At 39.2% G+C, this 26,677-nt stretch overlaps 1 protein-coding gene across 8 annotated transcripts in view; it reads right to left on the bottom strand.

The window, feature by feature from the left end:
- Positions 1–26,677, bottom strand: part of LOC139683039 (chromodomain-helicase-DNA-binding protein 1-like) — an 81,322-nt gene that overhangs the window by 19,894 nt on the left and 34,751 nt on the right. For 7 of the 8 annotated variants that reach the window (XM_071577753.1, XM_071577747.1, XM_071577749.1 and 4 more), the window contains exons 6-22: positions 24,442–24,591; positions 23,889–24,142; positions 15,316–15,541; positions 14,335–14,435; positions 13,896–14,074; positions 13,221–13,348; positions 12,923–13,139; positions 12,220–12,309; positions 10,812–11,002; positions 9,577–9,765; positions 9,241–9,403; positions 7,457–7,609; positions 7,095–7,166; positions 2,317–2,466; positions 1,520–1,668; positions 1,146–1,242; positions 969–1,064 (exon numbers count right to left, since the gene is read on the bottom strand). In XM_071577753.1, coding sequence (XP_071433854.1) covers positions 969–1,064; positions 1,146–1,242; positions 1,520–1,668; positions 2,317–2,466; positions 7,095–7,166; positions 7,457–7,609; positions 9,241–9,403; positions 9,577–9,765; positions 10,812–11,002; positions 12,220–12,309; positions 12,923–13,139; positions 13,221–13,348; positions 13,896–14,074; positions 14,335–14,435; positions 15,316–15,541; positions 23,889–24,142; positions 24,442–24,591 — 2,605 coding nt within the window. The remainder of the gene's footprint in view (positions 1–968; positions 1,065–1,145; positions 1,243–1,519; positions 1,669–2,316; positions 2,467–7,094; positions 7,167–7,456; positions 7,610–9,240; positions 9,404–9,576; positions 9,766–10,811; positions 11,003–12,219; positions 12,310–12,922; positions 13,140–13,220; positions 13,349–13,895; positions 14,075–14,334; positions 14,436–15,315; positions 15,542–23,888; positions 24,143–24,441; positions 24,592–26,677) is intronic. The other variant, XM_071577754.1, reaches the window with a different exon arrangement.

Genomic DNA, 26,677 nt, shown 5'->3' on the forward strand with positions numbered 1-26,677 from the left:
CTTGCCCTTGTTAAGCTTCATATGGTTGGTGATTGCCTGTAGGAATTGGTTTATAATATTTGGAATGGAGAAAGTCCTGCCAGAAATGGATTTGTGAAGAAGATCAACAAGCCACTGATAATGCTTTAACAACTGATGTTTTTAATGTTGTTTGGATGTACAAAATGCTTGTTAAAATGTCTTTTTGCAAAGTCACTGCTTCTCCTTCACAGAATACCCTGTTATCTCAGGGCTCTGGAGGAAGGTTGCAACATGCATGCTACATGAACCCCTCTCCTATTGAATGTAAGTCCTTTTACTCCCATTGGCCCAGAGCCAAACCCCCTCTTGTTTTCTATTGGTGGGTTTTGAATCCCTCCAAGGCTTATATAAACCCCTGACCAGCAATAAACTTCCTCTTCTTCTCCTCCCTTTTCAGTGGTCTCTGTGTGTCCTTCTCAGGGGCTCTCAGGGACCATGTGGCCAGGGAAAGCAGGGAGCACATTTTCTCCTAGGGAATGGAATAAACTCCAAGACTAGGAGAATCATCCATACCGTTGCAGATTGCATCCCTTCAACAGACAGCACCACCGAGGCAGAAGGAACCCCAAAGGGACAATTGCCCAGTCTTCTAATTTGTCCAGGTCTCTCTGCTCTTGAAGGAGTCAACAGCTCCTCCCAGTTTTGTATCAACTGCAAACTTATTTAGTATCCCTTCAAGTCCTGCATCCAAGTCATTTATGAAGATGTTGAAGAGCACTGGCCCTAAGAAGGAGCCCTGTGGAACCCCACTAGTGACAGGTGGCCAGCCTGATGCAACCCCATTTACTATAACCCTTTGCGCCCAACCCATGAGCCAGTTATTCACCCATTGCAGGATGTGTGAATGATATAAGAATGAAGAAAAGATGAATAGGTAAAGAAGAACAAAAAATAGCATTTATAAGAGAAAGTATAATTAAGGAAAGAGGAAAGGAACAGAGAAATACCTTGAACTGTGAAAGCAATTCATCTCCTACAGTCAGTGGGCCTGGTTCATTTTCTCGAGTTTCAGCCCTCTTCAGAATTTCATCTATATCCATTTCCTGAAACAGAAGTTTCTCTTTACAACAAAACAATTCATATGTTTCTCTGACCATGAAGAGTAGATGCACTGTTCCACTTACCTGAGGCTCCTCTTCTTCGCCTTCAGGTTCTTTAAAAAGTTCCTCAGCACCAAACTTCAAAATTGCTGACAACTCTTCCTTATTAAAAGGTGTTGAGCTGAAATACAGAAAGTTTCAGGTAAACACTTTATCTTAGTGAATTGTTTCAAATTACTATAATCATGAGTCAAAATTCCTTTTGTCTTAAATAAAAACTATATTTAATATGTTAAAAAAACAATTACAAAGACGATATACTTTGCAGTCTTTACTTACATAACTGCTAACCACATCTTTTTTTGCCTTTTATTAACCAAGTGAAATGACTTGCATTTTTACTCAAATAGTCAGGTATACTTAAGCATAAAGTAATATGAAAGAATAAACAAATATACCTGGAGGGAGTAGAGCCTGTATGTAGTACGGTTTTCCCTGTAGTATCCATTCTCTGAATTACTAAGTGATCTAACACCATCTTTTTCTTGGCTCTTTCAAGAATATCTTCTTCTACTGATCCTTTTGTGACTAGTCGATAAATATTAACCTATGCATATTATAAAAAAGGCTTTATTTACCTGTTCACAAATTACACATGAAAAAATACTCAGATGAAGTTAACAAAAAACCCTTGAGCAACAGGGAGAAATATTACAAATCTTCTAAATTTTATTGAACTAGTATTGCATATATGAAACCCGTTAATCATGTTATCACAGTCTCTATAGAAATTATCAAAAAAAAGAAAGAAATTCTTAGATCTCTCCTCTTTAAACTTCTATGATTAAGCACAAGCATGGCCACAAGGAAATGTGTTATGTCTGATTACTACTTGATGTCTTCTGCAAGAAAGAAACCCAAAGAGAATTACATAATATTAAACAAAGTAAAATGGATGCGCCTGAAGTACAGCAGTTACTTTCTAGAATGACACGATGCCAATGAACATGGGACAAGTCCACAAATCCTCTCCCTCCCCATCCATAGACTACAGCTGCTGTGCAATCTCTCTGTATAGGAAGTTTTAAAACAAAATTAAAAGGCAAGTTAGGAATATTAACATTTTTAGACATTTTTGGCAAGTATTAGTTATTCTCAAAGTACATGAGGACTGTGATGGCCCAGACAGACAGCTTATGGCTAACATAATGAAACCCTCCTTCAGGTTTGAAGCTTAAAAGACAAGTGTGCATACCTGTTTCTTCTGTCCAATCCTATGAGCTCTAGCCTGTGCCTGCAGATCATTCTGTGGATTCCAATCAGAATCAAATATAACTACAGTGTCAGCAGATGCCAAGTTTATACCTAATCCTCCAGCTCTGGTAGACAGCAAAAAGCAGAAGTCCTGAAATTATAAAATAAGAAATAGCTTTTTATATATTAGCTATAATATCCCTTAAAGAACCAATATGACATGTCTTTATATGTTCTGTGGAGAAGACTGTGAACTCATATACTTCTTTAAGTATATCAGAAACATATATTAGACTTGTAATACAAAAAGTTGTTTGTCATGGTTAGAGCCAGTATATTGCTATTAGAATACTATAGACTATTTCAGTTGGAAGGGAACTACAATGATCATCTAGTCCAACTGCCTGACCCATTCAGGACTGACCAAAAGTTAAAGCATCTTATTAAGGCCATTGTCCAAATGTCTCTTAAACGCTGACAGACTTGGGGCATTGATCACCTCTCTAGAAAGCCTGTTCCAGGGTTTGACCACTCTCTCCATAAAGAAATGCTTCCTAATGTAAAGTCTGAAGCTCCCCTGGGACAATTTTGAACCATTCCCATGCTTCCTGTCACTGGATACAAGGGAGAAGTGCTCAGCACCTCCCTCTCCACTTCCCCTCCTCAGGAAGCTGCAGAGAGCAATGAGGTCACCCCTCAGCCTTCTTTTCCCCAAACTAGACAGAGCCAGAGTCCTCAGCCGCTCCTCACAGGACACGTCTTCCAGCCCTTTCAGCAGCTTTGTTGCCCTCCTCAGGATGCATTCAAGGAACTTCACATCCTTCTTAAATTGTGGGGCATAGAACTGCAAACAGCACTCAAGGTACCACCAACACTGAATACAGTGGGATAATCACCTGCTGTATTTGATGTACCCCAGAATGCAGTTTGCCCTTTTGGCTGCCAGGTTCCACTGCTGACTCATACTGAGCCTGCTGTCAACCAGCACCCCCAGATCCTTTTCTGCAGGGCTGATCTCCAGCCACTCCTCTCCCAATTTATATTTGGGTCCAGCATTACAATGCCCTAGGTACAGAATCTGGCATTTCTTCTTGTTAGATATCATGCCATTAATGATTGCCCAATGCTCCAATCTATCTCGAGTCCTCCCTCTGCAAGGCCTCTTGTCCCTCAAAAGAGTCACCAGCCAGATGTAACCCCATTAAACTACAACCCTTTGAGCTCTGCCCTTCAGTCAGTTCTTCACCCAGCGCACCGTGAACCCGCTCATCCCACAGTTGGACAACTTCTCGAAATGCTGTGAGGGACAGTATCAAAGGCCTTACTAAAATCCAGAAAAACTACATCTACCACCTCCCCTCCATCTACCAGGCAGGTGACCTTATCGTAGAAGGTTAAACAGGACTTTCCCTTTTGAACCCATCTTGATTGAGCCTGATAATTGCATTGCTCTTCAAATGCCTTTCAGAAGTACACAGTATAATCTTCTCAATTTTTCTAGGTACTGAGGTTAGACTAACACATCTGTAATTCCCTGGGTCTTCTGCCCTCATGCCCTTTTGTAGACTGGCTAGCTTCCAGTCAGCAGGGATCTCCCCAGACTCCCAAGACCTTTGGTAGATGATTGAGAGAGGTCCTGCTGTAACAGCTGCTAGCTCCTTCAGTACTCTGGGATGAATCTCATCAGGCCCCATGGACTGATGAACATTCAGCTGATGCAGCTGGTCCCTTACAATTTCAGTGTCCACAAATGTAAAGTCACTATTCCCACACTCATGGTCCTCTGACTCAGTGGATCAGGCAGCCCAAGGTCTATCAGTATTATTAAAGACTGAGGCTAAAAACACATCGAATGCCCCTGCTTTTACTTCATTCCTATTAATCAGGTGATCACCTTCATCTTCAACAAGTATTGGTCCAATGTTTTCTTTAGACCAGCTAGTATTTTCTTTAGGCAGCTAAGCACCACGCAGCCGCACAATCACTTCTCACCCACACCCCCCGTGGGACAGGGGAAGGAGAAAGGAAGACTAACAGCAGGGAAACTTAGGGGTCGAGATAAAAATTGTTTAATAAGTAAAGGAGAAGTGAAAAAAGAGAGAAAGAAAACAAAACAGAACAAGGGATGAAAATGCAATCTCTCACCACCTTCCCAGCCAATTCCCAGGCAAAAGATGGCTAACCTCCCTAAACCCCGTTCTCTACTTTTTTATTGCTGAGCACGATGTTATATGGCATGGAATATCTCTTTAGATTAGTTCAGGTCAACTGCCTGGTTATGTCCCCTCCCACCCTCTTGTGCACCACCCAATCTATTCACTGGAGGGGCAGAGTGAGAAACAGAGAAGGCCTTGACACTATGTAAACACTGTTCAGCAACAGCTAATACACTAGTGTGTTATTAGCATTGTTTTCATCACAAATCTAAAACATGGCACCATACAAGCTGCTATGAAGACAATTAACTCTAGTCCAGTCAGATCTGGTATAAGTATAAAGCAAACTGATATCAACTTCTCTTGCGAAGTTATCGGCTTCTCTGTGGTTTAAAGGAAACGGCATCCTTGAAGATGAAAAAAGCCACTTGGGGAGAAAAAACCCAAGCAAAACACTGACCAAAAATACAAACCCCCTTGTTGTTAAAGCCTCATGTATACCCAAGTCCCTCTGGGGTTTTTTTTTGTAAAGCAAACTGAAGTGTTTTGCCTGGGTCAATGCTCTTCAACATATTCATAAACAAAGGGGAAATGAGATGAGTAATGAGGTGACAAAAGTTTGCAGATGATAGGGAGTTACTCAGGGACAACTACAAGGGACTACAGAAGGATCTTATGAGACAGGCAATAAAAAAAGCATATGAAACTAAAGATAAAGTGAAATAGAAAATAAATTTGAGTTTCGAGTACAGCCAAAGGTAATAGAAATCATTACTGCTCAGGAATGAATCTTGGGAGTTGTTGCAGATATTTCTATGAATACCTTAGCTCAGTATTAGCAAAAAAAAAAAAAGCATGACGTTTATTATTAGGAAAGAAATAGAGAATAAAACAGGTAATTTTATTGCTGCACAACTCCATAGTTTGCCTTCATTCTTGAATGCTGTGTGAAATTTGGATCCCATTTAATCTTAAAAACTGTACAATACAACTACAAAAATTCCAAGAAAAGGCAATTATGTCTGTACTAGAAATTTAAACCAGAAATAATTTCTGTATTTAACAAACATCTGAAGTTTACGTTATGAAATGAAGTCCTTCCTCCTCAACCACAGCAGAAACATAAGCCCAACAGCAACTGACAAATGCTATGTTTCTATTACTGAAAACCCCTGTCAGTATAGGACAAAAGATCTAAGATTATCAAAGGTATAGAATGGCTTCCATAATTGAAAACCTAAATAAACTAACGTTCCAGTTAGAGCGGCCAGGACCAGCTTATTACTGTGTGGGTGTAACCCAAACTGTGTATTCTACACCCTCTATATCATTTTTCATGAACTGTTAATAATGGATCATTTGCAGCAGCAGCCCAGGGCACACATGACATCTCGGGCTACAAGCTGGGTGTTAGAGAACCCTGTGAGACAGGGTCTTCACACCATGACTCAAGTGTGATAACTCCCCTCCAGGGAGCCATTAGCACCTCCACACCCAGCCTGAGGGGTCATGTGCCATTAGGGACTGGCACAACAGGCAGCTGCAATGGCCTAGATCGAAGATTCCAAAAATATCCCATGACTCACAGAGTTAAATCACCCATTATGAAACTCCTCGCCCTGGGGAGGTACTGGGTATTCCCACCTGACCCCGGGCATATATACTCTTTGAGTTTTGGGACTTCTGGTACCACTTGCCAAATCCAGAGGAGGACCAGAACCTCAACAGGACTGTGACTGCCACTCTTGACCAGACTGCGACCATCATCCTCACCAACAGGTTTTCCTTTACTTTGTACTCAAGGGGGCCACATGGTGCTCAGCACAGGGGCTAACGAACACCACTGTGTTTGTGCATCCGGGTGCTATGTTATACATCTGGGTTTTGTGGGTTAAAACCAGTTTTTTATCCGTATCATTGTATTTATTCTAATCTTTTTATTAAGTTGTAACTCTGACTTGTAATCTCTTTTTGAGCTGGGTTCATTTCTCCTGCCAGTTTATCTTTAAACCCCCATGCTTAAATGGTACATAAACAATGGCTAGAAATCTATTTCTTCAGTTTCTTCCAGGGCAAGGAAATAAAAGGCAAAAAATGAAGATAACAGAAGTCAGATTTAAAGCTATTCAAGATTTTTTTTCTTTATGCAAGGATACACAAAAATCAATTCTGCCCATTGCCTAAGTAGGTTTTTGATGTCAAAAGCTTGTGTTAAAGTTCAGTGCTTCTGTAAAAATTGAAGGATTAAGTCCTACACAAACAAAATAAATTCTTCAGTTTCTAAACAGTGATTAAAATTTATTTGATAAAAAGCACTGACAAAAATCTAAAAATGTAACTATGTAGTTATATTACTTATAAACATTATTTTCATAAATTCTGTTTCTTATTTAACTTGCTCTTAGCTTTTTTTTTGCTTGTTTGTTTTAAGGGATTTTTTGTTGTGTTTTTATGCTTGTTTAAGAGTTGTAAACCTTAGACTATCTGCAGCAGCAGTGGAATTTCAACATAATACATCTCTCACTTTATCTTCAGTTTTTGTGCAATATTTGTTATATTTCCTGGGGGAAAGAAAATAAAGCTGAGCGGATTAAAAAAACCCAGCCACCCACTAATACCATACCTCTGAGCCTTCTGCATTAAAATGATCCAATGCTTGTTTCCTCAATTCCCCTTTTATTGATCCATCAAGTCTCTAAAGAGTAATAATATAGTTAGTAATACAGTTAAAGAGGAACTCCTACCATATTCTAGTCAGAGCATCTTGAATTCTCAATTGCCAAAACAATTGGGGGGAAATAAGAGTAATGTAACACTTTCAACTAATCAGTTTAATTTCAAAATACTATTAAGTATATAGCAATTTATAGTCTTTTACTGAACAAAATTATAAACTTCAATAAATCTTTCTACAAAAAGGACACTTTTTTAAAAATAAAATGGCAAAGATCAAGGCTTCTTGGCTACTACCAGCAAAATTCATACCTGAAAGGGAAACTGACGATACTTCAAATAATCTGCTAGGATGTCTAGCATCCTCACCATCTGAGAGAAAATCAGTACTCTGTTGCCACGTTCTCGTAGGCGAATCAGTAGCTTGTCAAGAAGGATTAGTTTCCCACTGCTACGTATTAAATGCTACAAGACAACGTGTATCGCAAAATAAGTTCACCTCAACTCTAACATACGCTGCAGATGGTTAGACATTCATTAACTGAACATGAAAGTTTTATAAGCATTTAGTCAGTCCTGACCTCGTAAAAACCCATAAAAGCGTTAAGCACTCTAATGGAAATTAACAAGACTAGCATGTTTTTCAAATAAATGCATTTCTCAGCTCCAGCTTATAAAACAGCATATTAACATTTCATTAAAATGTTAAGCAAATATACTGTGCTACGAGTTAGAGCAGTTAAAGTGTAGACTCAAATTCTCTTCTACCAAATAAACAACAACAACAACAAAGACTACCTGACTACCTTAATACTACTTGCTCTTTACTTTCTCTCTTTTGAACAGACCTAAGCATTGCTACTTGATCCTCTAAGTATTTTTAAACAATGTCTAATCAGTCAGGTTTTTCCTGGCAAGATAAAAGTGAGAGGAATCCTGTTAAGTCAACATGCTTTAGGTAGGTTACAATGTTCAGCCTTCTCAGCACCAGTGGAAACAACTAGAACAGAAACTCAGGTGCATGCTGAATTTACTGTTGAAAACATTAGGTGTCTCTAGTTGAAGAGGCTCAGAATAGAATTTTGGGGAATAAAAAATTAGAAGTTAGGTGCTTTTATTCTTTATGGCAGAAATGAGAAGGATGTATCATTCATAATTAAAGCTAACAAAGCTTATTCAGATGAGCCAAGGAAATCATTGCTACAAGTATGCAATTATTAGCAATAATGGCTGAAAAGTTCTGATGAGATTAATTATAAATTTAAGTAGTTAGAGTGTGCCAAATTGCAAATGAAACATCCTTTAGCTTAGATAAATATTTTATAATATAAAATAATTTGTGCAGTGACAGCTCGTGATTTCAGTCTAGTAGTTTTGGGAAAGTATTTAAATTATGAACTTAAAGTTTACAGAAAAACCCCCTGATCTTTAGAAACATTTATGGTGTTATAAACTGCATAAATTATAACAGTGCTTTTATTTGTTGGTGTATTTCTCAATAGTTTTAGTACAAAGATTAGTTAAACTTTCAAAAAGCCAAACTATAAACCTACAACACAGTCATAGATTATCTTTAGTAGTGATGCTATAATTGCTTTCATTTATAACAACAAAACAACCAGACTAAGCTTTGGACGTTTATTGCAAAAAAGCTTAAAGAGATTCTGCAGATTACTTTCTGCTATCACATGGATTGTTGATGTACTACTGCCAGCCATATACATTTGCACTTATATTCAATTTACCTGTTTATTTAACTGCTTTAGTCTAATCTGGGTTTAAAATAGGTCTTAAGTTCATTAAGTTTGAAAATCCACAGAATATTTCAAAATATTTCCCTTTTTTTGATCATAATTCAAGCCAAGGATATTTTATTTAGTATTGATATCTCTATTATTCAGTTTCAGTTAAGAAACAAAGAAAAAGGTAATCATTTCACTTACCTCTAAAACCCAGGATGCACATTTGATAGAGAACTTGGTCTTTCTTAACATAATTTAATAAGAACAAATAAATTTCCAGGACACTATAAAATTACTGCATACATATTAGAGATGTAAAATCACTTAAAATTTTTTTTCAAAAAAAGGTATTACCTGTAAGGCCTCCTGTTTATTATAGAATTCATTATCATCCGGTGGTTTAATGAGGTAGCAATGGTTACAACACTTCTTGAGTTCCATCATAATGTTCAAAAAGCCTGAGGTACTGCCTTTTGAACCTTTACTCAGTGCTTTATAATTCCTGGTTAAAATCCACCTATGATATAGAATGTGCACAATGGAAATAATTTCTAACCATTTGTGGAAATATGAAGGATGCAAGCTCTCAAAATATCAGTTAAAATTGCATTATGAGAACTATTACACTTCAGTAATTTTCATATAGATATGTCATTAAAATAGCGGAAATTAAAAAGTGTCATTACTTACTTGTAATATTGCTTCTGCAATGCACTCATTTCCATCCTCAAAATTTGTTCAACCTTAGCAGGTAAAGATTTTTCTACATCTTTTTTAACTCTTCTGAGTAAAAATGGTTCAAGTTCTTTGTGAAGACTTGCATAACCAAACTCTCTGCCTCTGCCGTGCTCCTCTTCAAAATCTTCCCAGGAAGAAAACCTTCAACATAGAAAGAATAAAGATAAAATAATGACATACCATGAACACAGACACACAAAGACCATAAATATACCATATGTGCACAGACATATACGTATTTCTTCACCACTTCCCTCTGTTTTATTAAATGTTTCGAATTTGCATCTTACAAGAAATTCCAAATATTTTGTCTGCAAATAGGAGAATGGAAATTAACAAATTTTGCAGAATGAAAATTCAAAACAATATACTGAATTTTAATTTCTCCAGTGCCACTACTTGCATTTTGTTTGAATTCAGGGAAGTAGAAACATTTTGTTGTTATACTTTCTGTTTCTTGCTGGGTGTATTTTAGGATGCTTATGGATCTACAGTGATAGAATCTCTTCTCGATGGCGAGTTATTTCTTGTTATTTCTAACTTGTGTGTGTGTTATATTGTAGTTTCTCTTAATTTTCTCTTATCTGTATAAGTATATATCATTAGTTTGGGTTTAAACCTGTTCTGAGTTTCTATTTTTTTCCCTTTCTCCCTTTTCTCGTCGGGGGAAGGGGTGGGGGTGGGCGGAAAGGCTTTGACTCTGTATTGGGCAGTTGGCATTTAGCCAGCTCAACCCAAGACAGTGGTATATCTTGTTTTCATTCATGGTACTAATAAAGAAAAGATGACATTGTCAGCCCCATTCTATTTCCCTACAGTAAATCCAAGTGATTTTCCATTTAAATTAAGATGAAGCATGTTTTCAAGGTTCATAGCCGTACATCATTCCATATTTTTTTTCTAGACTGCTAAAACAGAAAAAAATGACAGCTGCTACCGAAACAGTTTATCAAGAGCAGCATGAAAAATATGTGCATCTATTTTATAAAAAATATTTACAGTATTACACAATGCAATTCTTTATCTCTACTGATTCTCCAATCACCACAATATTTGACCATAAGAAACTTGACCACAAAAAAACACCAAAAACCAATGAACCAAAAAAAACAAACAACAACCCCACTCCCACCCCAAAAAAACCCCAAACCCAACATAAACAAAAGAAACCCCATCACATTCCTTACTTTTCTGGCATGATGAAGTGCAGCAAAGACCAAAGCTCTTTGAGGGAGTTTTGCAGAGGGGTTCCAGTAATAAGAAGACGATGATTAGACTTAAAGTCTATTAAAGTCTTGTATAGAAGGGAATCATCATTTTTTAAACGATGAGCTTCATCGACTCCTATAAATACCCAATTTAGACCACCAAGGAATGACTTCAAGAAATTGGGGGGAGGGGGGAAGATATACAAGTTAATATATTATGCAATTTTTGACATTTTACACCATCACTCCTTTTATTTTAATTAAAAAAGGACACCTATATGTTTTTAGTATTAATTATGGGGTTTATGTTTGCTAGACTCAACAAAAGGCTATACAAGCATCCCAAGATTAAAAAGAAAGTATAAACCAAGTTTATACCTAGGGGGAGGAGGAAAGCAAAAAGCTGATCCATAAATTTTCAATTGCCAAAAAAACCCAATCCACAAAAATCCACTATTGACTCTCTTCAGCATATACAAACAAATGAAATAGAAAGTCAACAAGCAGAACTTTTTTATTATAATTATCATATGCTGTTAGGATTTACAATAACTTTATGTGCTACCATCACAAAGAGAGTAGTTATATAGATATATGTATGTATGTATGGCCAGACTTCGCAAACACAGATTTGGGAAGGGCTCTCCCCACGTGGGTGTGCTCTTCCAGCCTGCGCAGTGGATTTTTTAGGTGAGGCACAGCATGCACAGAACTGGCCCCACCGTTTCAGTCCTAAGGTCCACTTGTCATGGTCGAGTGAGCTTGGACAGTGACAATGAAGTCCTCAGGACTGTCTACAGCACCCGGTACTAACCGGGGCTGACCCTGCAGCATCCGAGACCTGATGGGATCGGATGGCAGGGAGGCATTTAACTGCCAGGGGGAATGGTCCCTACTGAGACTCGAACTCACAACATTGGGATTCGGAGTCCGGAGTGCTCTCCATTACACCACGGGACCGCCCCTGTAGATATATGTAATACTGCACACAAAAATACAAAGAAAAAACATGGGATTTCAGAGTTGTAAATCACAGGTGTTTGGGGCTTGGGACTGGTTTGTTTCTTCAGTTCCTGGATGACCATCTAACAGGAAAGTAGAGATTTTGAGATGCAAAGAAATTACTATAGCAATGTGAAGCACAAGCAAACTGAAAAAAAAAAGTAAGTTTTACCCACTTGATGGGGGGGGAGGGGGCACAAAGTCTCACCACACATACATAAAATCTAAAAGTGCTTGAAGACAACTTGACCTTCATACTTCCAAGAGTAAAGCTGTCATATTGCCCATCCGTTTAATGGTCCAGAATCCAAATATGTGCTAACTCTAAAGGAATTTTACATTCTACAAATTATTTTTATCTCTCTGAAGAACTAAGTGTGATTACCTTATCCTTCAGCAAAATTTCATAAGTTGTTAGAAGTATATTAAATTTTAATCGCTTGGTCTGTGGATGCATCCATTCATGAGTTCTTATCTACAAGAAGAATCAAGCAAACTATAAGGTAGAGAAAAATGGTCTTACTGATCAGGATGACTTCTGGTACTATAGCAATATAGATGTTAAGTGACATACAACAATTTGATAATGGAAAAGGAACATAACGTGAAGCTTTTTTTCTTAAATGGGTGGTGGGTGTTTGTTGGGTTTTGTTTGGTTAGGGGTTTTTGTGGATTTCTTTGTGTGTATGTTTTGGGTTGTGATTGGGTGAGGTTCTTTGGGGTTTTTTTAAACTTTAATGGATAAGATTACTTATATTCCTCCTTTCAGGAAACAAATTAAGATTATGTCTGTCTGTCTTAAATGTTTATTTTATGCATTTAAATAATCACATGACAAAGGACAATTTATTTTTAAATGCAAGGTTGCATTTTTAATATTTTTTATTATTTAGCAGGAATGAAATTTTTCACATTCATTCATATCAGATCAAAATGTATGCTTTTAATTTGCATTTTAACTACATGCAATGTTTCAATTAATTATTTGCTCATTCCCAATCAAAATATTGGAGATTAGCATAAGACAGGAACATGAAGTGAGTCTTGTTTACCATTAATCTTTTTCAATGATACAAAAAAATACTCACCGTATTTCTGCTAGTTATATCTCCTAAGTAAACCACAGCATTCATCTGAGGAGCCCAAATTTGAATCTCTCTTTGCCAAGATGTCAAGGTAGAAAGTGGCACGACTAACAAGAAAGGCCCATACAGTTGATGTTCGTGAAACAGGTAGTTCAGAAAAGAAATTGTTTGTATTGTTTTACCCAGACCCATTTCATCTGCAAGAATACAACTATTCCCTCTAAAAAACAAACAAACAAACAAACAAATTTTATAAATGCTTTCAAGTTAAAAACAGCAAGACTAATTTAAGACTACTTACTTGCACCATGAGTGAGCAAGCCAGTTCAGTCCATTTAACTGATAATCTCTTAACTCTAAACCTTCATGTCCTCCAATATAAGATGGTTGCTTCTTTAGTGCAATAAACCTTGGCCTCTGTTTTAGAATCTGTCAAAAGCAAATTGAGTATCAGTCCGACTACTAAGTGAAGTTACCAAAATGTCTTCTTATAGAAACAAAGTAGCAGTAGGATTCTGTTTGGCCACCAAGTCTAGTCTTTATTCATCACACACATCTAGGCCATATAACAATAATGACCCATTTGCAAGCTAAAATTAGTTTGCTAATCTAAATTCCACAACAGAAGTGACATGAACTCATTCACAAAGGTCACTTTTAAAAGAAATTTAAGTATTAAACAATTCCATATTTGAATGGCAATAAAATAAGTAGGGAACCAATACAGAATCATAGAATGGTTTGGGTTGGAAGGGACTTTAAAGATCATCTAGTTCCAATCCCCCTACCATGGGCAGGGACAAGAAAGGTTATTCTTTATAGTAATACTTCCTACATATATAAATATAGCTATCACTATTACTGTTTTGGACAGCATTCAAAAATATTTTATAATATGCATTTTTGGATGCATAAAATATATCAGCTTTTTTTTAATTATTGCAACTGTATAAATCCATTGAAACTACACACTCACCTTGCAGTCCTTAAATGGAGTGGTCTTGGATTGGTTTCTGCTAAAATACTCATCAATACACACCTGAAATTTTTTGGCAATGAGAGCACCATCTTCCCAGCTACATTCTGAGTAAGGCAGACCTTGCCATTTGCAATAGTAATCTGGATAACCAGCTGCTGATTTCTGATTTGAATGAGCTGCAGAAACACATCAGAGATACCAGATCAATATTTTCCTTCTATATTTTAAGAAAGCACTCATTTTAGGGGATAAGACAACATGAACTAGTTTCACAGCAAAGACAATATGACAATTTTTCTCTTCATCAAAGATTTTGTTTTGCCTTAAGTTACTAAGGATATTAATAACCTAAATTTCTTAACTATAAATTCAACATGCAAGTAATAAACTTGCAATATTCTCAACACTGTTTTCCATGTGGAAGTTTGTCACATACCAATTATCCTCTCCACTATTTGATACTGTTTATGTAGATCATCTGTAAGTTCCTGCTGGCAGTTATAATATTCCACGTCTTCTGGAGAAGCATTTTTCAGCCTGAAACGGGAATTTATTTGCAGCACTTACTACATTGTGTAGTTCTAAAACTAAGAAAATCTGACAATTTTAAAGCTCTGAATGTAAGCATGATTAGAATGCTGCTTAGAGAGCTTCTTTGAAGAAGCTACAACTCTGGAATTCCTGCTATAAAAGTGTTGCATCTGGCCTAGGTTGTTCATCGCTGATGACTGAGGAAGGTTATCAAGAGAAATTACTATCAGTTATAGCTTGTACTAGTCATGCAGATAATTTACAATATCTGTCCTCAACACAGTAGTGTACTTCACATGGTATTTTCACAGAACAGCACTGATGTCTCACTATAAGAACCTATCTTATGAGTAGGAGTCACTAAAAATTCCACCACTATTCATAGATTATATTAAACATACTAATAAACCGGAATACCAAAACATAGTATTAAAACAAGGATTTTTTTCCTTTCTTCATTCTGAGGCTTTTACAAAAGTTTGAGCCAAGAAAACTAAATGCTGTAATGTTTTGAGTGCTTTCGCCATTTCTGATTTTTTTCATCTCTGCAGCAATTCCCGAGGAACTCTGATGAAAATAACAAATTAGTAAAAGGTAAGATTAAAAAAAAAACAGAAAACCTACCACCATTTTATTAAAACTTCATTTATAACAGACATATTAAAATCTAGGTGCAGAGGCTGCTTGCTTAAAGGCCTGATTTTACAAGATGTGTGAGTATTGTCACTTGCTCAAGAAAAGTTGGTATGCTCAGAATCTTCCAGGACCATAAGGTGCTAGGGAAGCTTCAACTTTAAAGCTTTGTCTTCCTGTTGTACAGGCACTTAAAAACATATATATTGTTACAAAAAATATGCAAAATGGGAATAGTTATAAAAATACTCACCAGCATTTTGTTTCCTGATCCTTTTTCTTATAGTTGTCCAGTTTCTTCATTCCTTTAACATTTTGTTGCTTCAGTGTTTCCTCAGTTTCCCATGTATTATGGATGTGTGACCAGCCTTTCCATTTAATAAGATACTGTATTTCTCCTAGCTCCTTTGACTTTTCAAACCCAGTATTTGGGTCACCATCTGCCTCAATTGCATAGATGGTAGTTGCAGCACCAGTGGCTAATAAAGAAACCACACCACAAGGCTCAATTAAACGTGCACTGCCATAAATTAAAAAACACTGCAGAAAGCAATTTGTGATGCTTTTGTATGAGGATGCAACTCGATTAATTATATCTACAATGCTTATGTCACTCTTTTTATTTGAGGAATTATGATGATTCAAAGATTCAAAAAAGCAACCAAAACCCACTGCATCTAACCTACAGTATCTCATTTCATGAGAATTTTCTTAGCATTTCTAGTGATCCCCAGAGAATGCTCCACTAACACTCCCTGCTGTAATCTTTGCTATGTCCTTCTCATCTCTGAGAATATAACAGATATTTGAAATTGTGCTTAATCAGCCTTAAGACTTCAATAGCCTACTATTCAATTATTACTATGGATGCCATAAATGGAATTCACAGAACTGAAGAACGGTTGAGATTGGATGGGACTTCTACAGGTCATCTGGTCCAACCTCTATGCTCAAACAAGGTCACCATTGTCCAAGACCATGTCCAAATGGCTTCTGAATACCTCCAAGGAGGGCAACTCCATCACTTCTCTGGACAACTCCAACATGCAAATTGGAAACAACAGATGACTAGAAGGATGAGGTACTCATCGACTTTTTTGCCTCAGTCAAGGCAGGAACTGAGGGAGCAATGTCCCTCCCACTGTAAGTAAAGATCAGGTTCAAGACCACCTGAGGAATCTGAACATACATGAGTCTATGGGACCCGATGAGATGCATCCCAGAGTCCTGAGGGAATTGGCTGATGTAGTTGCCAAGACCCTCTCCATGGTATTTGAAAAGCCATGGCAGTCAGGTGAAGTCCACAGAGACTGGAAAAAGGGAAACATTGTACCCATTGATGCCTTTGGGGTTTTTGATTTTTTCATTTTTATAGATTTTAGAAGTACTTGTAATTTTAGTAAAAAAGCAAATGTAGTGTGTTAATATTTCTGGCAGCTTAAGTTCATTGTTTATGTATCCTAACCCCTACCACATATCAGTAGCTCAAATTCTTTTAGTGTTTAAACATCTTTTCAAGGTAGAAGGCTAAAGAATATCAGAAGGCCTGCAAAAGAAGACATAAACATAAACGAACAGCCTTGGGTCTAAGAACACTGGAAAACCTCCAAGAGCCCTACGTGTGCTGAGGAAAAAAAAATGAAGAGAAGGTCCCACTGACCCCAGCCTCAAATGTTAAGGGGGTGGAACAGGGGCAGGACGGGGCTAGACCAAGAGATGTGTAAACTGGGGATTGGGTGGACATTATTATAAAACCCATGGAAATCAGTGTTCATGGGGGGCATGTCATCATGTATTCCTAAAAGCCCTAAGCCTAGATATTAAAGAACCTACCTTTTTATCTTATCCCACACTAACTTGGCTCGGAGTCTGTTTTTTGGGGTCTCTCACGGCATCACATCTTTAAAAAGGGTAGAAAGGAAGACCCTGGGAACTACTGCCCTGTCAGCCTCACCTCTGTGCCTGGGAAGAACATGGAACAGATCCTCCTAGAAGCTATGCTAAGGTACATGGAGGACAGCAAGGTGATCCGAGACATCCAGCATGGCTTCACCAAGGGCAAGTCCTGTCTGACCAACCTAGTGGCCTTCTATGATGGAGTGACTCCATCAGTGGATAAGGGAAGAGCTAGTGATGTTATCTATCTGGACTTCTGTAAAGCCTTTGACATGGACCCCCACAATATCCTTCTCTCTAAATTGATGGTCTATTTCATGGATAAGGAATTGGCTCAATGTCCAGATGGAGATCAGTGATGAGTGGTGTCCCTCAGGGGTCCATTTGGGACCAGTATTGTTTAATATTTTCATCAACATAGACAGAGGGACTGAGTGCACATTCAGCAAGTTTGCAGATGACACCAAGCTGAGTGGTGTGGTTGACATTCTAGAAGGACCTGGATAAGCTCGAGAAGCGGGCCCATGGGAACCTCATGAGGTTCAAGAAGGTCAAGTGCAAGGTTCCACATCTGGGTTGGAGCAATCTCTGGTATCAATATAGGCTGGGGGATGAAGAGATTGAGAGCATCCCTGTGGAGGACTTGGGAGTACTGGTGGATGGAAGGCTGGACATGAGTTGGCAATGTGCTCTCAGAGCCCAAAAATTAACTGTATTCTGGACTGCATCAAAAGAAGTGTGGCCAACAGGTCAAGGGAGGCAATTCTGCCCCTCTACTCCATGCTGGTGAGTCCCCACCTAGATTAATGCATCCAGTTCTGGAGTCCTTAGTATAGGAAATACATGGACCTGTTGGAGCATGTGAAGAAGAGGGCCATGAATATTAGAGGGCTGGAGCATCTCTCCTGTGAGGACAGGTTGAGAGTTGGGGTTGTTCAGCATGGAGAAGACTCCACCTTATTGTGGTCTTTCAGTACTTAAAGGGGGCTTATAAAAGAGACGGAGACAAACTTTTTATTAAAATGTTCTGGTTTTGACTGGGATAGAAATAATTTTCTTCATATTAGCTAGTATGGGGCTATGTTTTGGATTTGTGCTGGAAACAGCATTGATAATTCAGAGATGTTTTAGTTATTGCTGAGCAGTGCTTACACAAAGTCAAGGCATTTTCTGCTTCTCACTCCACCCCACCAGTGAATAGGCTGAGGGTGCACAAGAAGCTGGGAGAGGCAGTTTGTCTTCCCAAGTAAGTGTTATGCATGATGGGGCCCTGCTCTCATGGAGATGGCTGAATAGAGGTCTGCCAACGGAAAGAAGTGAATGAATTGCTTGTTTTGCTTTGCTTGCATATGCAGCTTTTGCTTTACCCTATCTCAATCCATGAGTTTTCTCACTTTTTTTACTCTTCTGATACTCCCCCCTATCCCATGGGGGAAAGTGAGTGAACGCTTGTGTGGGGCTTAGTTGCATAGGGTCTATTGCCATATGACAAGAGGTAATGGTTTTAAACTAAAAGACTAGATATAAGGAAGAATTTTTTTCTGATGAGGGTGGTGAAACACTGTAACAGGTTGCCCAGAGAGGTTGTAGATGCCCTATTCCTGGAAACATTCAAGGTCAGGTTGGATGGAGCTTTGAGCAACCTGATCTAGCTGAAGATGTCACTGCTCATTGCAGGGGGACTGGAGTAGATGACCTTTAAAGGTCCCTTCCAACCCAAACCATTCTATGATTCTATGACAATTGCTCACCTCCAGTCCTCGGGCAATTCTCCCTGTTGGCATGATCAATCAAAGATTATTGAGACTGGCCTTGCAGGGACATAGAATCATAGAATCAACTAGGTTGGAAGAGACCTCTGAGATCATCAAGTCCAACCCTTGATCGAACACCACTGTCATTACTAGACCATGACACTAAGTGCCACATCCACTCTCATCTTAAAAACCTCCAGGGATGGTGAATCCATCACCTCTCTGGTCAGGCCATTTAAGTGCCTGATTACTCTCTTTGTAAAAAATTTCTTCTTAATATCTAACCTAAACCTCCCCCGGCAGAGCTTAAGCCCTTGCCTTATTGTCCTATTGCTGACTGACCAGGAGAAGAGATCAACCCCTACCTGGCTACAACCTCCTTTTAGGTAGTTGTAGAGAGGGATGAGCCTTCTCTTCTCGAGACTAAACAACCCCAGCTCCCTCAGCCTCTCCTCAGAGCACTTGAGCTTAAGTCCCTTCACCAATTCATTGCTCTCCTCTGGACCTGTTCCAGCACCTCAATATCTTTCCTGAACTGAGGGGCCCAGAAGTGAACACAATACTCAAGGTGTGGTCTCACCAGTGCTGAGTACAGGGGAACAATCACTTCTCTGGACCTGTTGGCCACACTAGTGCTGATACAGGCCAGGATGCCATTGGCCTTCTTGGCCACCTGGGCACACTGCTGGCTCATGTTCAGTTTCCTGTCAATCCAAACTCCCAGGTCCCTTTCTACCTGGTTACTCTCCAGCCACTCTCTCCCAAGTCTGTAGCACTGCATAGAATTGTTGTGGCCAAAGTGCAGGACCTGTCACTTGGCCTTGTTGAACCTCATCCTGTTGGAGTCAGCCCATGTCTCCAGCCTGTCGAGGTCCCTCTGCAGAGCCCTCCTGCCTTTCAGCAGGTCAACACTCCCTCCCAACTTGGTGTCATCAGCAAATTTCCTAATGATGGACTCAATCCTCTCATCTAAATTGTCAATAAAGATATTAAACAGGATTGGGCCCAACACTGACTCACGGAGAACACCACTAGTGACTGGCTGCCAACTGGATGCAGCCCCATTCACCAGCACTCTCTGGGTCCTGCAATCCAGACAGCTCTTAACCCAGCAGAGAGTGCCCCTGTCCAAGCCATGGGGCTGTCAGCTTTTCCAGGAGTATGTTATGGGAGACAGTGTCAAAGGCCTTGCTGAAGTCTAGATAGACCACATCCACAGCCTTCCCCTCATCCACCAGGCGGGTTACCTGATCATGAAAGGAGATCAGATTGGTCAGACAGGACCTGCCCCTCCTAACTGTGACGTTCAGATCTGCGTAATTTTGATGCAGATTGAACTACAAAAAGGAAAGGAAAAGAGGAAAAATGCTTAAGATTATTTAGAGAAGCAGAGAAAAGATACCACCATGAAAAAACTACTTGAGTGCCTTATCGATGTAACTGAGAGGAAGGGCAGGGAGGGTTCTCCTTCAGTATCTGTTGACTGCAGGAAGATGGTGGTATCTTTTCTCTGCTTCTATAAATAATGTTAAGCATTTTCCTAACTTTTCTTATTTTTCCTCTTTTCCTTTCGCATCTCTCTAGCAATCAATTAATAAAAAAGTTTTTGGTATTTACAGATAACTTGTTTGAGTTTTAATTTTGCTCAAGAGAATGATTCGAACTTGTAGTTCAATCTGCATCAAAATTACACAGATCTGAACGTCACATTAACCCCATGCTGGCTGGGTCTGATCCCTTGTCCATCCTGTAGGTGCTGTGTGATTGCACTCAGGATGATCTGCTCCATAACCTTGTCAGGCACTGAGGTCAGGCTGACAGGCCTGTAGTTTCCCAGGTCCTCCTTGCAGCCCTTTTTGTGGATTGGGGTGACATTCGCCAACCTCCAATCATCTGGGACCTCCCCAGAGATCCAGGACTGTTGGAAGATGATGGAGAGCAGCTTGGCGAGCTCTTCCGCCAGCTCCCTCATCACCCTGGGATGGATCCCGTCTGGTCCCATAGACTTGTCAGAATCCAAGTGGCTCAGCAGGGCACTAACAGCTTCCTCCTGGATTACAGGGGGGCTATTCAGCTCCCCATCCCTGTCTGCCAGCTCAGGAGGCCAGTTGTCCTGAGGGTCACCTGCTTTACTGGTGAAAACTGAGCCAAAGTAGGTGTTAAGTACCTCAGCCTTCTCCTCATCTCTGTTAACTATGTTCCCCCCCAAGTCCAACAAAGAATGGAGGTTTTCCTTGCCCCTCCTTTTGTTATTAATGTATTTATAGAAACACTTTTTGTTATCCCTAACAGAAGTAGCCAAACAAATTGTGCCTTTGTCTCTCTAATTTTCTTTCTACATGATTTAACTATATTCCTAAACTCTTAATGAGTAGCCAGCCCTTTTTTCCACAGTCAGTAAGCTCTCTTCTTTTCCCTGATTTCCTTCAGAATCTCCCTGTTCAACCACGCTGGTCATCTTCCCTGCCGGCTTGCCTTTCGGCACACTGGGACAGGCTGCTCCTGCGTGGTCAAAACTTCCTTCTTGAAGCACATCCATCCCTCCTGGACCCCTTCGTTTTCAAGGGCTGTTTCCCATGGTACACTCTGAACCAGTCTTCTGAATAGGCTGAAATCAGCCCTCTCAAAGTCCAGGGTAGAAGATTTATTGATGACCCTCCTTGCATTCCTGAGTATGGACAACTCTATTATTTCATAGTCACTGTGCCCCAGACAGCCTCCGACCACATCTCCCACCAGCCCCTCTATGATGGTGAACAGCAGGTCTAGCGGGGCCCCACCTCTGATAGGCTCATTTACCAGCTGAAGCAGGAAATTATCCTCTATATATTCTAGGAATCTCCTAGGCTGCCTCTTCTCTGCTGTGTTGAGCTCCCAGAAGACATCTGGCAGGTTAAAGTCGCCCACAAGAACAACTGCTGGAGATTTTGAGACATCCGCCAGCTGCTTGTAGAATAATTCATCCCCTTCATCATCCTGTTTGGGTGGTCTGTAACAGACTCCCATCAGGATGTCAGCCTTGTTGGCCTTCCCCCTGATTCTGGTCCACAGGCACTTAACCTTATTGTTACTGATTTCAAGTTCTATAGAGTCAAGAGACTCTCTGACATACAGAGCCACCCCTCCACCTCTCCTATCTTGTCTATCCATTCTGAAGAGTTTGTAGCCATCCATGGAAGCACTCAAGTCATGCAAGTCATCCCACCAGGTTTCCATGATGGCGACTATGGCATAGTTTTCCTGCTGCACTGTGGCTTCCAGCTCCTCTTGTTTGTTGCCCATACTGCGTGCATCAGTATACATGCACTTCAGCTGGGCTGCTGATTTTACTCCTAACTCTGGCTTTCTACCCTTGGGCTTATCCCTGGAGAGCCTGGTTTCAACCCCTTCCCCATTCAAACCTAGTTTAAAGCCCTCCTGATCAGCCCTCCAAACTTACAAGCTAGAGTCCTTTTGCCCTTGTTAGACAGATGTAGCCCATCTGACTCCAGCAGGCTTGGTACCATAGAATTTGCCCCATAGTCAAAAAAACCAAAATTCCGCTGGTGGCACCAATCTTTTAGCCACCTATTGATAACATGGGCTTTCCTACTCCCCTCCTCATTCATCCCTGCTACTGCAGGAACTGAGGCAAACACCATCTGTGTTCCTGTCTCATTAACAAATGGACTCAGCACCTTGAAATCCTTTTTAATTACCCTGGTACTTCTTCCATTAATGTCATCACTGCCTGCCTGGACCACTAGCAGTGGATAAATCTGAGGGCCAGCTTACCCAGTACTTGTGGGTGCATTCCATCAGGAACCATAGACTTATGTATGTCCAGTTTGCCTAAGTATTCCCTGACCCGATCCTCTTCCACCAAGAGTACATATTCCTTGCTCCAGACTTTCCCCTTGATCTCGAAGACCAGGGATTCCTGAAGACCAGTCTTGATAGTAAAGACTGAGGTGAAGAAGGCATTCAGTACCTCAGCCTTTTCCATGTCCTTTGTTATCAGGACTTGCCCCATTCAGTGGTATGTCCATATTTTCCTTAGTCTTCCTTTTGTCACCTATATAGAGGCCTTTCTTGCTGCTCTTGAAAATTCTTGCCATATTCAATTCCAAGTGAACTTTGGCTTTCCTAACTGTGTCTCTGCATGCTTGGAGAGAGTCTCTGTATTCCTCACAGGTTACCAGTCCCTGCTTCCACCTTCCATATACCTCCTTTTTGGTTTTGAGTTTTGCCAAGAGCTCCTTGTTTATCTATGCAGGCCTACTGGCAATTTTGCCTGACTTCTTGCTCTTTGGGATGGGCTGTCCTTGAACTATTTCTCCCTAAACTCATTTTACTACTTCCCCCTCCCCTTTGGAAACTTATGTGGGGTAATTTTTAATTAAATAGTCAGTATTACAGCTGAAGCACTCTAGCAGCAAGAAACAGGCTCACTTTTGCAAGGACAGCCAAATAAGGAAGTGGACCTAACCAGACGCAGGGGACAGATATAGCAACAGAGCATGCCAATAGTAAAGGGCATGCAAAAAATAAGAAGCCTAGTCCAAAAGGCTTTTAACACAGTGGTGACACTGTGCATTAGAGTAAGGGGCTAGAGTAAGAATACAATGGGGAAAAATAAAGAAACACAAGCAGGACACTGCATCCCATCAGCTGCTGGAAATATGACACTTTTAGAAGTGCACATGCAAGCGTATCACTGAAATTTTATATTTCATCATCGATTGCACTGTATTGGGACTAATTGAAAATGAATAACTGAAATCACAATCTCAATGGTTCAGCCTTCCCAACATCATCCTTCATCATTCAAGTTAGCTCTCCTATTCATTCCACATTTTCTTCACCCTCCTGTATACAGTTTATACCTATCAAGTATCAATAAACTGTACAAATAGTGATGTAATAGTATGCTATGTGTTTATGCTATATGGAGCTATATTCCACTTCATTTTTTCTTTTTGCATTACTTAAGAACTTAAGTTACTTAAGCTCTTCCATGTTTTATTTTATAAGGCTTACAAAAGAAACATCCTTATGAATATGAAAACCAAAATAAGATTACTTTCTGGTATTTTAAAACTTCTTCACAAACATCGTGGGTTACCTACAGCTGAAATCAATAACTGTTTACATTGCACCACAATGCAGTGCAGCATCTTAGGAACACTGATATTACCTCCTTTTCGGCCAATTCGACTATTCATAAACTTCTCTATAGTTTCAAATTCATCTTCTTCAGGCTGTGGGACATCTTCTCCACAAACTTCCAACAAGTCATCAGAATCTGTCTTGGTTTCTTCAGCTTCTTTGTAACTAACATTGACTGTTGCCTGGCGACGAGATCCTCTCTTGTCATAGTCATCATCATCCGATGAATCAAGCTGCTTCTTTTTCTGTCCTGCAATCTTTTTGCCGCTTTTAGGCTCAATTCTTAAAGACAATAAGATACAACACAACAGTGGGGTTACAACATGGACAACTACAAGCCTTTTGTATTTGTTTTGGAATAAATGTATTTCATGACTGCTCAGTTACACCACTTTCAGTTGGAGCAGACAGGAAAGAGGTATTCAACACAAACCACTGGTATAATAACATCTTTTGTAGATTAAAAAGAGTCTTCAAGTTCTGTAATAAATATTAATGTTTTCATTTGCATGTATAGTAGTACAGTACTTTATTACGAATTAGAAATAGTACCAGAGTATCTAAAATGCAAGACTTCTTACCTGCTTGGAGGTTTCTGACTTTTGACCTTGTTTTTTGGCTCATAGTCAGATTCACTACCTTCACAACTGCTTTTCTCTCCATCTTCCTCTGATTCAGAATCAGAACTAGTTCGTGATACTGACCCTGACCCAGACATTTGCCAGTCTTCACTGTACATATTGAAAAACAAAATAGTAACTCACATTAGTTTTTTGGGGGGGTTGTTTTTTTTCAAATCAAGTATTCACCACAGGCTTGCTGCTTTAATTTCAACATTCTTCACAGAAATAAAAATATATAATAGTAATTTCAGCTGGAATGACATAAAATTATCATGGATGGATAACAGGTAAATATATCCAGTGGCTTCAAAAGGAATTTAATTAAGTTTTCTGATATCAAGAGATAGATATAAAAACCAAATCAAACCAAAAATCTAGGTTTCTGTATAAATTACAGATTTAATAATTATTTTCACATGAATAAACCCAATGTCTTTAACAAGACTTTAGCTGGAAAGATACATATTTACTGGAACTTACCTATGCTCAAGTAATAAAATCCATAACATTATATTTTGCAGAATCCAAAATTCTCTAATAGCTATGTTCCCTGTGCTTCATGTGAATAATTATCAACTTCAGCACAGGAACAAAAAATAATACAGACTCAGAAAGAGAAACACACAGAAAGACTTCAACCATGGCAATCTGAGAGGCACTGGCTCCCAAAAGCCCCCACCAAGCTTCCAAATCAGTGCTTCACACCTATGCAAGATACTATGAGTAAGCCACTTGTGACTTCCTGTGGCCCTGTCTCTGTTCTCCTGCTTAGCTGAGATCTACTTTGCAACAGGAAAGATGTACCCACTGATCAACAGTATCTTACCTCAGACTCTGTACAGAGAAATTTAATCTTAGTAGCTTGGGTGGGGGTGGAAAAAAAGTCTGGCATGCACTCTTGAAAGGTTACTTAATCTTTATACTACCATCTATTACCAGGTTTAGGGGTCTTTGACCAAGATGCTCAAACAGTACTAATGTCCTTCAAAAGTGAAATATTACTCAAAGACCTTTTCATTACATTTCAGATCAGGAAAGCTAAGAATCGGAGCTGTGACATTTCTTTCAATTAAATATGCAGTGGTTCTAGAAATTATGTTTTCATTGTGGTCAATACATCTGTGTGTCTTAGAAATACTATAGAATCATCTGTCTCCTTAAAAGATTTTTTTCTGTAAGCTGTGAATTAAAAAACACCCAAACAACAACCCCTCCCTCCAATAAAAACAAAAAAACTCCACACCCCAAACCAAACAACTCCGCCACCCCTATGCAAATCCCCAACCTGTATCTATTTGGATATAGACAACATATAAAACACCATACTCTATAGGGCTTTGATCCTGTACTAAGTATATATATATATATGTAAATCAGCTCTGCATGTCAGATAACAACTGCAAACATAGGCATAAATCAAAATTGAAGCACTGGATATATAAGGTTATTTGGTTACTACTTTCTAAACTATCTTTCCTGTAACAGAGTATATTATTAGGTTTAATCACATTCTTAAGTAACAAAAGACTGTGAATGACAATTTATCACTAAGGAAATACTATTTTACATAGCAGGCTTTTTTGCCTCCTCCTCCCTCCCCCCCCCCCTATTTCTTGAAGATATTATATTGACAACCTTGAATATTGAGATGATTCAATTAACTGGAAAAGAGGAATGAGAAAACAATTCAATTTCTATACTCTGTTCATTAAAGAAAACCCCAACCCAACCCAACAACAACCAAACAAAATCCACAAAATCAAAAACAAAACACAAAGAAAAACACCACCCCACACACATACACACAGGTCACTACCAATGAGAAAGTATAACCTTTTTCACAAACTATTTCATCTACAGCTTAAAACCAGATCAATTTCAACTTAGCTTTATTGACTAGCCAAGGTGATTTATTACTGTCAAACCTGTAATAAGTGGGGGGGGAAAGTTGCCTCTAAAGTGTTTAAAAATTTGGTATTAACTATGGGATGCCAACTCAAATTTTATCTGAGAAAACCTAATTAAGCAATTCCCTATTCAATAATTTTCAGAGAGGACCTTCAGCTCAAAAATATGCCATAAACTAGACTACTTTAAAAATAACAAGTGTCAATGAATGCTTTCCAATAACACTGTAGGTAAAACAGTCTCTTTTGCTCAGAAATGATAGTGATATCATAGAATAATTTAGGTT

Source organism: Pithys albifrons, chromosome 26, assembly GCF_047495875.1.
Source record: "Pithys albifrons albifrons isolate INPA30051 chromosome 26, PitAlb_v1, whole genome shotgun sequence".
In the NCBI taxonomy this organism is placed as follows: domain Eukaryota; kingdom Metazoa; phylum Chordata; class Aves; order Passeriformes; family Thamnophilidae; genus Pithys; species Pithys albifrons.